The sequence below is a fragment of the Copadichromis virginalis genome, linkage group LG17 (assembly GCF_057382275.1).
Source record: "Copadichromis virginalis isolate Kocher_CV1m ecotype Utaka linkage group LG17, C_Virginalis_male_GT1.1, whole genome shotgun sequence".
Classification (NCBI taxonomy): domain Eukaryota; kingdom Metazoa; phylum Chordata; class Actinopteri; order Cichliformes; family Cichlidae; genus Copadichromis; species Copadichromis virginalis.
In genome coordinates this window covers 2,401,573-2,416,201 of record NC_140634.1, presented here as the reverse complement: position 1 = coordinate 2,416,201, position 14,629 = coordinate 2,401,573, and the positions used below count along the sequence as shown (strand labels likewise).

The window sequence follows — 14,629 nt, the reverse complement described above, 5'->3', positions numbered from 1 at the left end:
GACAGTTATTATGGCAGTGAGGTGAGGAGTGAGGCAGGTTTGAACATGGATACAGCAGCGTAGAGGCTGTACATGAAAGAGGGGGCGACAGAGAGGTGAAGGACAACCAACAGGTAAGCTGAAGCTTTTCTGTACTACTATTTATGAAAATGGTAAATGGCCTGTATTTATATAGAGCTTTACTAGTCCCTAAGGACCCCAAAGCGCTTTACATATCCAGTCATCCACCCATTCACACACACATTCACACACTGGTGATGGCAAGCTACATTGTAGCCACAGCCACCCTGGGGCGCACTGACAGAGGCGAGGCTGCCGGACACTGGCGCCACCGGGCCCTCTGACCACCACCAGTAGGCAACGGGTGAAGTGTCTTGCCCATAGACACAACGACCGAGACTGTTCAAGCCGGGGCTCGAACCGGCAACCTTCCGATTACAAGGCGAACGCCCAACTCTTGAGCCACGATCGCCCCTGAAGACCACAACAACACAATACAGCGGCTTGCAAAAGTATTCGGCCCCCTTGAACTTTCCCACATTTTGTCACATTACAGCCACAAACATGAATCAGTTTTATTGGAATTCCAGGTGAAAGACCAACACAAAGTGGTGTACACGTGAGAAGTGGAACGAAAATCATACATGATTCCAAACATTTGTTACAAATAAATAACTGCAAAGTGGGGTGTGCATAATTATTCAGCCCCCTTTGGTCTGAGTGCAGTCAGTTGCCCATAGACGTTGCCTGATGAGTGCTAATGACTACATAGAGTGCACCTGTGTGCATCTAATGTCAGTACAAATACAGCTGCTCTGTGACGCCTCAGAGGTTGTCTAAGAGAATATTGGGAGCAACAACACCATGAAGTCCAAAGAACACACCAGACAGGTCAGGGATAAAGTTATTGAGAAATTTAAAGCAGGCTTAGGCTACAAAAAGATTTCCCAAGCCTTGAACATCCCACGGAGCACTGTTCAAGCCATCACTCAGAAATGGAAGGAGTATGGCACAACTGTAAACCTAAACTCAAAGGCCGAACAAGGAGAGCGCTGATCAGAAATGCAGCCAAGAGGCCCATGGTGACTTTGGACGAGCTGCAGAGATCTACAGCTCAGGTGGGGGAATCTGTCCATTCCCCCACCTGAGCTGTGGGGGAATGGACAGAGGGGGGAATGCAACACAGAGCTGCTAATTAGCGCTTAGTAACAGACTAATAAAAAAACAGAAACGCTACAATTAGCTCATTTAAAAGCTTTCTTCTAATAATAAAATTGTTTCCTTCTCTGTGTTTCATTAGCTTTTGCTGATATCTTTCTGTCAATTACTTTAAAGCAGCTTGAGTCGATGTAGTCAGATGTTTTTTTCCCAAAGGGTTCACAAAAAGCTTGAGAACCGACACCGAGGAGAGCAACAGAAAACCTCATTTAGGAGCTAAACTCTAGATTAACTAAACTCAGATTAAAGTTAGCTCACTGAATGTCTCTTCCCTTTTCTTACGTCCTTAACAAATGCCCTACCAACTTTTCAAAGAGGTTAGGAATTGGAGATCATAGGTACTTTTGGCATGCACTCCTGGTCTCCACCACTACTCCTCACCAGACTGTTATCCTGATGATCTGGTTGTAGCGCAGAGCTTTTACATACCTGATTTCTTAGTGGTGATTAGCTACGTATCTTTGTGGGAGGTTAGGTTGCACTGTGGCTAAGTTGGTTAAAGTGCCAGCCTAGAAAGCAATATAGTAAGCAGGAGGTCCTGGGCTCAAATCCCAGTAGTTCCTAAAAGATAGTAGATGCTGTCTGTTCTTAGTTGTCAGGTCATTGTACAGAAAAATGATGGGACTTCTTTAAGGGATAACTCCTGTTAGTGTTAAAAAAGCAGCCCTTTGCTTTTAGAACTGAAGAAGCCTCTTGGATGAGAGGTCTCATTGTTTCTTTTATTTGTTCACTCTGTATAATGAGAGCAGGTCATTTCTTCACAGGTAGGACTGTAAGAATCAGAACACTATATTGCTCACCAAACTGGATGTAACAGAGCTTTTAACTGAGAATTCATTTGTTTGAATTATTTTTTTCTTGTATTTTGGAAACTTCTTCTCACATTTGACCCTAAATAAGGTGATCAGTGAACAGCAGCTGCCGGTAACATAGGTAAAACACTGATGAGACCTGGATCAATTGCTAACTAAACAAGGACTGCATAAATTTTCATAGAGTTAACTAAGGACCACATGGTCTCCTATGGAATTTGAAAGCAGGCCCCCTCTCACCCAAAGCCAGAATCAAATCCCTAAACCAAACTGACAGACCTGTGTCACCAAGACAGAAGCAGACTCCGGGTGGACAGGTGGAGCACTCTCAGCTCAGTTTTTATTCAATGAAAACTGCTTCAGCAGCAGTTTAATAATTTGTAATAGCTCCAATAATAATAATAACAACAACAAATTGCATTATTTCTGCAAATATTGGTTTTGAAACATCCTTAAAAAAGACAGAAAAGTTTTGCTTTAATGTTCCCAGTGTAAGCATTCACACTTTGATGTAATAGCCTCAAGAAGTGTTTCAAATTCATGGATATCAAAGGATTGAACACACAGCTTAGTCAGTCCAAATCAAAAGTACAGGAGAAATGCAAGAGTCTGAAGAAGATCTTCTGTGTTCGTTAGACAGGGCAACAGAGAGTCCACAGAGTCCAGAAGAGTTTCTACAGCACTACAGGTGCATCAGCACAAAAACCCACAGACGCAAGAAGTTTCTTCCCAAAGGCTATAACCACCCTGAACTCACACATGCACCGATAACACATTTCCCTCTATGAACCACCACTGTGCAATACCATATTCTATGTGCAATAACCCAACTGTATATACATAACACTATTTATTACATATTTACTTTTTTTTTTAACACCAGTTTGTATATTTGTACATTTTATTTAATTTCTCTCTGTTAATACTGTTCATATGTATATAGTGCTGCAGAACTGCCAATGAGGTTAGGGAGCAGCCTAGCACTGCAATTAAACTATCTAGCTTTACTCTTAAGCCATAAATCAGGTTATATATGTTAAACATATTTAACATATAATATAAGTTGTAATCTGGCATTTCATTGGCCCATCAAGCGTCCAATACCTCTGCTTCCATGTCCTTAACCAAGCATCTCTGCTGTGGTGCTGTAAGTGTACAACGTGTAGTAAACTGGCTGATTAGGTAATAATAATGATAATAAAAGTCACTATGAGCAGGGGGCTGATCCAGATGGGAGAAAGACTGTTTAACAAAATTCCTGATAAGTTCCTGATTTGTAAGTGTTGAAATAAATGAGCAGAGGGGAGCATAAATTTGATTGCTGCTGAGCAAATGAAGCAAACAATTGTCGATGTAGACGTGCTTAATAGTGTGAAGACCTAAATCTGACCAATGCTTATACACGGGGTCCATCAAGCCAAGTGAAAGAGAAAGGTTTTAAGTTACGGGGGTAAAAAAATGATAGGTCTGGAAGGCACAGAGCATCCCTAACTTGCTTTAAGATCCTGACTGAGTGACCAAGGACAAAATCTTTACTCTGAAGTTTGGTAGGTACGGTAGGTTTAGAAAACAGAATAGCATCAAGCGATGTACTAAAAATGGATTCAGGTTTGTGCGCCTCTATAAAAGGCCAGGAAGGACCGCATCCCTTCTGAACCGCAGGAACAGCTGAAGCATTATTCCAGAAAACCCACGTTCTGGCATTGCAAGCCCAATAACATTCCTGAAAACTGGGAGGCCTAATCCGCCCTCTGAGGTAAAGTGTGCGTGTTAGTCCCCATAGGGAAATAGTTCCTCTGCATTTAACCCATTCACCCAGTGAAGCAGTGGGCAGCCACCAATGCAGCGCCCAGGGAGCAGTGTGTAGGGACGGTACCTTGCTCAGGGGTACCTCAGAGTAGCCGTTCAGTGGAGTCGAACCTCCGACCTTCCGATCATGGGGCCACCACTCTACCTACTGAGCTATCCCTGAGGTGGGTTTCTGTAACTGTGCCTTTACAATTCTACGTGGTTTATGTGCCCAGGTGAAAGGCATCTCAACTGAACAGTCTGCATGCATTAGCTAAATGTTAGTGTTTTATGTTCTCTGATTATTTGTAAAAACATAAACAAACAAAAACACATTACAGGCATTGTAGGACAGAAGTATTGTTTTCAGTCCTCGTGTATTTTTGATAGTGTATTTGTGAAAAACTAATAACAAATGTCAACTCTTAGCCTATATACAAGGGCAAATTATTGTTTTAGCTGTTTGCATTGCAGCCAATTGTACAACTGGGAATTTTGTACAATGGGATTCACAGGAAGTGGAACTGTGCTGGTAAATTGGCTTTGATATGATGCTGATAACAAAACAGTTCTGCTCACAGTCACCAGCACCATCACCAAAAATGATTTAAACCATCAAAATGAACAAAGATACAGTTTGCAGTGTCAACCCTTTTTATTCAAACAGACCAAACAGGGGCTACACCTTCACTCAGCTTCAAAAGGAAACATCGCACTCACAAAGCTTTTAGTGCTGGCAAGCATTTCCAACAAATCACATGTTGTTTAAATTATACACCGAATATCGAAGACAAAACCTTCAGAGAGTTTCAGTCAAAGATATCGTTAGATCAGAATCAGAGAGACTTTATTGATCCCAGAGGGATATCATACAGAGCTCAACACATTTATTAGACCTGTCATAAATTTGAGCCAGCGCAGGAACGTACAAATGTATTAAGCATCAATTCAAACAATAAAACATTTTTGTCTGTTAAGGAACAAAAGTGAATAACTGCAATTTTGCATTGTCAAAAAATTTGTTGACAAGTTTAGTATTTAACATTTTTTGGTTGTTTTTTTGAAAAAAAAATATTAGTTTAAAAATTCATGGAAAAAACAAAAATGATACATCAGCATTAAAAACGATTGTTTCAGTTAAAGAGCTTGTGCATACGTGTGCGTTAACCATAGCAGAAATCTAAAAAGGATTTCGGTAATTAGTCGTTAATCTACCCGTTAGCTGTGGCACACACCTCACATTGGGTGGTGGTCTAATAAATTGTTAAGCACGTATGTGTTGTTGCTACTTCAACATCCTGTAGCCTCTTCCTTTTACAGACAGAGCAAGAGAAAACGTAATGTGACTTTGGTTGTTTTAAAATTAACATTTTGTATTTGTACAGTACAACATGGACTCTGGCTTCATTAGTCCAATACATGTGCTTTATATAACCTCAATATTCTGACCAGTCAGCTCCCTTCACACGTGTAGTTCAGTTGGTTCAGACCAAGAAAAAACATGACACACTGTTGCCTGGTAGCACTGGTCCCCACTGAGATATAATGAGAGATATACGACAGAAATGTCTGACACCATGATGGAAAGGCAACTTTAGCAGTGTGAGCTGTAGTTTTATTATTCCACATGGCAAAATACACATCCCTGTAAACATTTATTCATGTTGTAACCAAAGACTGTAGATAAAATCAACTGATTTTGATGTTTTTCTGCTTCCATGTAGAAAAACGGAGAAAAAAGAGCGACTGGAATGCGAGGAATGCTGCAACTACGAGTAGCAAGCTTAGTTAGCAGGCTGCATTCATGAACTGCAAAAGCGCTACATAAAGACACAGCTGCTCGTTAGTGATTAAAAGCACATCAATAATATTCTTGTATTTCACTCATCCAACCTCAGTCTGTGTCACACAAACATTAAAAATGCTTCAAAAGGCACAAAATCCAGGGGAAGGTTTGGAATCATCAGTTATCAGGTGAAGTTACTTTATCGTTTCACTATGTTTATGCCTACTTTACTTTCACAAAAATGAAACAAACTGCACTTTGGTTCAGTTGACAGGTTTCAACATAAATCAAACCTATGGGATGGTCCAATGCAGAATTTGAACTCATAAAGTGGATAAAACAAAGGTGCCTGAGATTCCACCAAAGTTTATGTGTGGATCTAAACACCACGTATTCTTACATTTCTTTGCCAAACATGACTTTATCTGCCCCAAAGCATACTCACCCATCCCATCAGCAGTTATCCAGCTTTAAAAACTGAAAGAAGCAAAGCACCAGTTTAAAGTTAGAAAAAACGTCTCAGTTAAGTCTGGGAATATTACACTCCAGTGTTCAGGTCTTTGAATGATCCACCGCCTCCTGGCGTCATTTTCCCAGAATCATCCTAGAGGGAGAAAATCTTCGGGATATTTCCTCAGCCTCACATCTTGAGGAAACATTCCTTGGCATTGCTCCAAACCTGGATTCCCTGCAGTTAGGGAGCAGAAACAAAATCATCCAGTAAACTTGAGTGCCAGTTTTCCTTTCAACCTTAGCTAGCTGATGTGCGACGTACCTTCTTGCACATGCTGATCTGCATGACAGCGTAGTTGATGAGAGCTTCCCGTAGGTCTTTGTCTTTCTGCTCCTTGAAGCGCTGGATATCCACCCAGGCCTTTTCCACGTGCTCTCTGCAGTCAAAGATATATCATCTTTAAATCCGCGTCGATCTCGAAACATTTCCAACTGCTTTTACCCAAAACCTTCCCACACCAGGCAGCTTTCAACACTCACGCGCGCTCAATCGTTTTCTCCTTGACAGTCTCTTCACCCTCTGCTATCAGATCCTCCAGCAGCTTCAGCCTGGCCTCCCTCTGCTCAGGTGCTTCTTGTCCAAAAAGCTTGTTGGTCATGCCTTTGAAGGAGAATGTCCGCACGATCTGAGGAGGTGAAGGGGAGAAGGGACAACACTGAAAATTGCAGGTGTCTCCTAAAACTAGATCCTCCTCAAACTCGGAATCTTTAACATTTTAATCTTTGCTCAAGTGCAACTGAAGAGCGTCAGTATTTTCATGGATCAGGTTTCTGGCATGCAGTTTCCTATAAGCACGTCTTATCCTGCAGCTGATGGGTGTTCAGTTACTTGGAATGACAAGTTTCTATCAGAATGAATGTGTAAAAAGCAGAGATGGATGCTCAAAGCACAGTGACAAAGCTTTGGCTCTGTCCTCTACTGGGGAAATTATGGTTCAGCAAACTGGGAACCTACTGGGAGTCCACAGCTTCAGACTGGTCTGCTTGGATTTACCCAGGTATACAAACTCAGCGATAAACCTGAAGTTTCCAAGCTCTGCGCTTGGTCCAAAAGTTAAAGACATAACACAGTCCCAAAAGCTCACCATCTTGTTCTGCCTTTAATTCACAGATAGGTAAATCACACATCTGCAATGTGAAGGATTCCATATATGTTTCCTATGTAGCCGTGTGTAAGTGTTAACAGGCAAGGAAAAGGAATACATGTAGAACATGAGCAGTGTACCCCTGTAGCCAGCTCTTCACGCTGCTGCTTCTTCGAGATGAGATCCTGCGAGGCCATCTCCAGCTCAAACTGGGTCAGCTCATGTTTCCTGCACACTGCCCTGCCAGAGCGAAATACACAAGAATGCATCATGAACTACATGCTGCATGTTCAAACAGGAGCCTTTGGCATTGTAGAGGAACGAAAAAGAGGAGAGATACATAGACATATGTGACACATGCTACATCTGACTCTGAGATGCTCTTCAGCATCATGGAGAATCCATCACCACAGCCTACGCAGTAAAAGGCTCATTGGCCCACAGAGGAGAGCCTTTTTACCTGCGGTAGAGCTGGGCGATATATGTTTTTTTTCATTTCAGGCGATAACGATATCTATCACGATATCAGCCAAATAACTATATTTGTAAGATTTAAATGTGCCGTTGCTCACAAGTAAAATGTGAAATAATCAGCAGCTTGTTTTTATTTAAATATTTATTTCCCATAATAAGTTCAACAGGGTAGATGTACTTAAGGAACATGAGACTTTTTCAGATAAATAAAGGCAAATATTGCAAACTACACAAAAGGCAGCCGCTAAAGCGTTTAAGTTTCAAAATAGAACAAACGAAACAGACTAAACTGTCAATTCCACTTAGAAACAAAATATTAATTCTAAAAATAAATCTTAGTTTGTTTTACAGAAGAACAGACAAAACTGACTAACTTTTGTCAATATCAAATAAACTGAGAACTAAAAGGAAATTCTCGATCTCTCCTTGTTGTATAGCTGAGCTTTTCAAACAGTTTTAACAGTTACTTCAGTCTGACAAAAGCCGAATGACGAATCAGCGCTTCCAGTCAGAGACTGAGCTGCACCGCTTTATTGTATTTCCAGACTTGCTTTCGGCACAATTTACAGTGCAGCTACTCTGTTTTTGTCAGACTTGAAATAGCCGAAACACCTTCACACTACGGGACTTCTTTGGCTCTTCCGTTCGACAATCTCTCCGGCGTTGGAACCATCATCTGTTTTCTCTTCGGTAACCTTCGGTCACGCTCGGTTGATTTTTCTAGTCGGCACACTCATTTCCTCCATTACCCGGGCGGCACGGCGGCTGGCTGCTTCCCAAACAAATACACATGTGCGGCTTGGCACTTGTGCTGTACGTAACAAGTCACCTGACGTGACGCTGCGGCTGTGATTGGTTCGGCTCTGCGCTACTTAATTTGGATTGGCTGTTCTTTTTTTTTTTTAAGAGGACAAGAGCGGCGAGGTCTATCGCGACAGTTTAATTTTTCTGTCGAGAAAAAGTTATTTCGCAACACATATCGTTATCGTTCTATCGCCCAGCTCCAACCTGTGGCTATTAGACTGTAAGACTCTGATTTTAAAACTCTACACGTGCACATCAACATGTTAGAATAGCATATATATAAAACATATCATTGTTTTGGCAGCACTCACTGGATTGACCGATCTTCAGAACAATAGGAAAGTAGCTGCCATCACCAGTGTGTGACTGTGTGTGTGAATGGGTGGATGACTGGTTGTGTAAAGCGCTTTGGGGTCCTTAGGGACTAGTAAAGCGCTATATAAATACAGGCCATTTACCATTTAAAGTCCAAGGAACTGAGTAAAAATCTAAGAAAGTAGGAAGGTTCCTCAACAACTGCTTATTCCAACATTGTCAGTTCAAAGATCTTCAAACCTGACTGAAATGTCCCGCTGCCCATGTGGACATGCCAGATGCCTCGTGGAGAAATGTTCTCTGGTTAAACAAGACAAAGACTGAGCTATTTGGCCACAATGACAGGAGGGATGTTTGGAGGAGCAAAGGTGAGGCTTTCAGACCTAAAACACTGGCAGCTGTAAAGAGCAGCGGTGTTAGCATCGTGCTGTGGAGCTGTGGTACTGGTACAAAGTAGACGGAATAACGAAGAAGGAACACCTTAGATTCTTCAACTTTATTACAGATCAACAGCTAAATCATTGCAACTTGTGCACAACTGGATACTCCAACAATGATTCCTAACAAATACTGAAACTGGCTTTGGAATGGGTAAAACAGGCTAACACGGAGCAGCTGCTGGAAAATCGCTCGGTGTCGCAGTTTGGTCTTACCTCAGAGCTTCGGCATAGAAAAGATATTCTTTCAGCTGGTCTGCATAGTGTTCCTCCTCCTCTAGGATGTCATCTATTGAAGCAGCATATCTGCAACCATGTGACAAAACACAAGATCTCACTTCAGCAGAAACACAGCTGGTGGTAACATCTGTAGCACTATGTGGTAAATCTATGTCAGGGAAACGTACGCATCCATATGATGACCCGCACTTTGCAGTCCATCTCCCATCTCTTTTTCAATGGCACTCCACTCACTGCAGTGAAGACATGGATGTGCACACATAAGTATAAACAGTACGCCACCCAGTGCAACATCTGACAACACAGTATCTTAAAAATGACGTTTTCTTTCCTTTTACTTAACACAAAACGGCACGTGAGCAGGGTTAGAAGAGTCTGTTACTCTGTTACTAGATACATCGTTAGAGCCATTCATCTCTACACTGCAAACCGGCCCACACTATGTGTGACAGCGCAACAAAACCACGCTATCATCCAAAAACGCCTCTGCCACTCGGCTTCACACAGGAACAAAGAAGACAAAAACATACATAATGTGAACATGCGTTCTACATATACTCAAGTAAACATTGCCAGTAGATTGTTTAGTTAAAACCCCAAATTGGCTCCAGTTTGAGGATATAAGGACAGATGGTGCAGCTTGTGAAGCTAAAACTCAGGATTTGTATTAAAACCAACTGAGAGAATGAGAAATTAGGCAATGAAACTTGAACAAATTAACGATCAGTACATTTTTCTTAGCCTTGCAGACGCATAATAAACTTGTCAAACCTGAAGACTCGTCCATAGTTTCCATGAACTTTAAAAACACCGTACAGTCGGTCAGCAACCCTCTACAAGAGACACACAGAAGGATGTTTGTTAACCTTAATGTTCCTGAGGTTAAGGACGAACTTTCACTGTTATTTTTGAAGTTCAGTATAAGTGACTCATTGATTTTTAAGTAGCTGTAATCACAAGTTCACCTCATCATGTCTGAGGCTGGATGATGAAGATGTCACTGTTGTGTTTAGAACTGGCTTCAGATATTTCCAAGGGGCAAAAGATTCAGTGTGTGTGTGTGTGTGTGTGTGTGTGTGTGTGTGTGTGTGTGTGTGTGTGTGTGTGTGTGTGTGACAGGCAAAAGTGAGACTTACTGCTCGTGCTCGGAGCAGCTGAGATGTGTGAGACTGCAGCTCATCGCTGTAATGCTTCATCTCCATGAAGCATCTGAGTGATAAAAGAAGAGAGACACATTTACACAAGATTCATATTTTTATTTCGTTTGATCAGCTCCTTACGAAGAACAACATCGATGCAAATGACCACCAAGTGCCTAAAGGTCCTTCCGCACACAAAGTGGCGTGCACTGTGGGAACTGCTAGGTTGCACAAACAGCCTAAAACGTATCTTGCAGCTGATGATCGGCCTGCACTACGTCATGGTTTGAAGTCGCTCATGGTCTTGACATGCATCACATGCACACTGCTGTCATCCTGCATTTCTATTGCTCATGCGAGAGTATGTCATACCCTGCCGTTCGCTCCCTGGCCAGTGGACACTGTGCTTTGCTCAATGCAATGGGAAACGATTTTTGCGTTGCATTAGTCATAAAAATGAATGTTATTGTTTTGTATGTGAAAATCCCTTATTGGTTACTTAAAAATATCTCAGAAATCATCAAAGACTGGGCTTAAACATGCAGGAAGGTCCAAACTAGTGTGTGTCTGTGCACACCCACAGACACACACTAGTTTGCGTATCTGTGGACATTTAGTTTAGGCTTCTGGCTGAGTGGTGGCAGAGTCTGTCTTATTTCTGTGTTGATGCTTTAAATTAAATGTTTTTACAAAAAGAAAATAAGTCTCTTATTAAAACAGCAACTTACTTATCTGGATTCCTCACTCTGAAGGTGGCACTGAGAGCCCTGAGCCTGGAATCAGCCTGCAAAAGGAGTTCCAGGAGATATTTACACTTACTGAACACTGAGAATATCTGCACAACTGTTAGTACGAGTTCAGCAACAGATGCTCGCAAATGTCCAGTACCTTTGCCTGAAATCCTGTCTCGTACACCGCTTCTTTCCAGCCATGCTCCTGACACACACACACACACACACACACACACACACACACACACACACACACACACACACACACACACACAGAAGAACAGGTTAGTTACACTTCAGGAGTTCATCTATAAAAGATCAGCTGAATCTGCCCAGATGCCGCACCATGTACCTCAGTGAGGAAGTAGCAGAGGATCTTGTCATTGCAGAGGACTGGATGAGAAGCCACACGAAGAAGAAAGTTCTCGAGTCCAACCCTGCGTCGCTCCACAAAGTCAGGGTCCATGTTGTCTGCAGACAGCTTGTGCCACACAAACTCTGCCTGTATACATGAAGACCAACCATTTTCACTCGACCTATTCACACATGCATTTGTTTTTGACACTAGGCTTCTGTTTACATATATAAAGAAACCCCCCTTATCTAAAGGATCACTCCAATCAAGTTGTAGCTCAGGCGGTAGAGCAGGTCCCCTACTGATCCAAAGGTTCGTGGTTCAATCCCTGCTCCTCCAGTCTTGGGCAAGATACTAACCAAGTTGCTCTCTGATGCATCCATCAGAGTGTGAATGTGGTTAAACCGCACTCAGTTTAGAGTCAGTGCTTGTGAGAATGGGTGTGACTGGGTGAATGTGGCATGTTGTATACAGCGCTTTGAGTACTCCGGGACAGTAGAAAATGGCTATATAAGAATCAGTGCATTTACCATTCCACCCAAGTCAAGCACGTTAGCATTAGTTAACATTAACAAGCAAGAATGAAATATTCTGGTGAGACATGCTTCATTAAATAAATTAGCACTAGCTACATCTAACTAATGCAGCTAGTGCTAATTCAGTAGCAGTTAGCTAGCTACTCTTAGCTTGTTTGACTGCTAACGTTATCGCTAGAAAAATCCTCTTTGATGCCACGTCACTGTTTGCTTTTCTGTCCTACTGTGGAATCTGCTTTGGAGTGTGGGTTGTGCTATTAAGTGGATGCTAGTCATTAGTGACATTAGTGATTAATGAGCAGGGTCAAGGCGGTCTGGAGGAAACATCACATCCTTCACAAAGAAATTACTCTACAACTTAATGTTGCATTTTGACCCATTTTAAAATTCAGCAATAAAAAGATTAATACATGACAAATCATTATATGTCAGTGTTATGATGGTATTAATCATGTGTCATGCATTGTATGAGTAATGACAAAGATTTTCAGCTCAATATTGACTAAGCCTTCAATTGCCAGAGTTAACTGGAAGTGCTTACACTTGTGTTGTCATATTAGATTATATATTTCTTAAAAGACACTTAACAAAGTCACACTGGACTCACCCTCTTCTCAGGCAGAGGAGGTACCACAATGTACGGATAGGTAACTATCAGGTAGTTCCGCAGCAGTTCAAACTCACTGTACCTCCTCCACAGGCAGTCGGGGGCTGGGTTATGGCCTTCAGCGACTGCATCCATTGGCCTTTAAAGAATGGACCACAGTAGAATTTTGTTCTGTTTTTGCTGAGCCAATAGATGCAATTCATGCAACATCACAAGAGGAATTACAGATAAAATATATACAGTGTGAAAACCTCACAGCTTAACCCACAGAACTTCCTTTCATACCAAAGAGGCTAACAGCATGCTGTGCTCACCTTGTTTCGATCAGGTACACAGTGAACGTCTCCTGCATGCTCACTGCATTTTTGCCGCTCCTCTTCTCGGCCTCAGCTACGCAGATCTCCATCCTGCGCATGAGGGTCGAGCCCTCTTCCACCATCTGAGTCGACACAACAAAAGAACACATGATTTGGCCCTGACACTTAAACCAAGAAACACAGAAGTCAGTGAGAAAAGCTGAGGTAACATTAGTCAGCGAAACAACAAAGCCTCAGACGGGTATGGTGTTTTATCCTTCAACACTTGATGTTCTTTACAATGACAAATATGAATGAGTTGATACCACTAAAATCTTTTGGTGTAAATTTAATTACGAAGAGTTGGTAGGAGCAGGAACCAAAAGCAAAGAGGAAGTGAGAGCTGGAGTTTTATTTTTTACACAGATATTGTCACATGTTCTGAATATGCATGACGTGCACCCCACCTATGCCAGCTGGGTTATGCTCCAGCCCTGAATTGGACAATTAATGAAGAAAATGGATGGATGACGGAGTGTATCCCTGACACAGGTAGACAAATTGATTCCATTAAGTTCCTTAAATGAAAGACAAAAACGTTTTAAACAGACTCCGTGACTCTCACATAGTAATTCGTGTTTGTTGACTCGTAGGGTGAACAACTACTCTGACTGCGCTGCATCCCAGGAACATGCACAACTCCAACCTTGTGTTTTCCTTCAGCTGTCTCTAAAACATGCGCAGCTCGATCATCCATCAGCTCCATGCTCCTCCCTACGCTAACAGCTGTTTATATGACGCACGCGATCCGCTTTTATAGCCAAATTAACATGGTAATATCCGCAAAATGAGTTAAACGCAAAAACATTACTGAGCACAGTGATATGCTGACGTGTATGGTCCTGCATGTGCTAGACTGTATGTAAGGAGCCTCTGCCCTGAGCTTTAGGTCAACGCTAAATGCCATGTAGCGTTGAATAACGCGCAATGACAAATAAAAACGAAACAAATGAGCAGGTCAACCGGGATAAAGAGAAGCTACGGTCTCACAGTGTTGTTCAAGCTGCCATCCGCTCCCGTTTGGTCTGAATCATCGTCAGTCCCCAGCGACTCTTCCCTTCCATCATCCGCCATCACCTTTCTCTCCGTGATGTTGATGTTGATCACGGCGCATGCGCAACACGTCCCTTCATCCTCGAACTCCCCCGTCCCGTGGTCGTTAGAGCCGTGCCAAGCAAAACGGGTATTTTCTGAGATTACACAGTCACATATTGATGGAAATACGAAATGTGTGTTCAGCCAGCGAATCGCGATTTTAAGGAAACACCAAGCTACAAGCTAGTTTTCATCTACATGAGTGGTGCTCAGGGAGAAGCAGGGGTGTGTCTGGAGTGAGAACTAGGGTGCCACTGACCCCTCCCACCATCACCACCAAACCTTAAATTAACACTTTGCAAAAGTGTTCTTGGGCCCTTTATGCCACTCCATTTCAA

At 42.3% G+C, this 14,629-nt stretch overlaps 1 protein-coding gene across 1 annotated transcript; it reads right to left on the bottom strand.

Moving 5' to 3' along the window:
- Window positions 1-4,454: 4,454 nt before the first annotated feature.
- LOC146688735 (sorting nexin-4-like) lies at window positions 4,455-14,347 on the bottom strand. Its single transcript, XM_085436750.1, has 14 exons — window positions 14,187-14,347; window positions 13,155-13,279; window positions 12,841-12,979; window positions 11,695-11,844; window positions 11,500-11,547; window positions 11,340-11,395; window positions 10,609-10,681; window positions 10,244-10,305; window positions 9,640-9,705; window positions 9,449-9,538; window positions 7,343-7,442; window positions 6,598-6,743; window positions 6,380-6,494; window positions 4,455-6,292 (listed from the first exon to the last, which is right to left on the bottom strand). Exons 1-14 carry the CDS (start codon window positions 14,268-14,270, stop codon window positions 6,245-6,247), a joined length of 1,302 nt encoding a protein of 433 aa, XP_085292876.1. The 5' UTR covers window positions 14,271-14,347; the 3' UTR covers window positions 4,455-6,244.
- Window positions 14,348-14,629: the final 282 nt, after the last annotated feature.

Bases quoted from the DNA above. Each gene is read 5' to 3' on its own strand.
- LOC146688735 (XM_085436750.1), bottom strand. From the start codon at position 14,270: ATGGCGGATGATGGAAGGGAAGAGTCGCTGGGGACTGACGATGATTCA. The intron at 9,706-10,243 runs GTTTGACAAGTT...TCTTCACTGCAG, and splicing joins AACTATGGACGAGTCTTCAG to TGAGTGGAGTGCCATTGAAA. The intron at 6,744-7,342 runs GTACACTGCTCA...TCACCTCCTCAG, and splicing joins GTGAAGAGCTGGCTACAGGG to ATCGTGCGGACATTCTCCTT.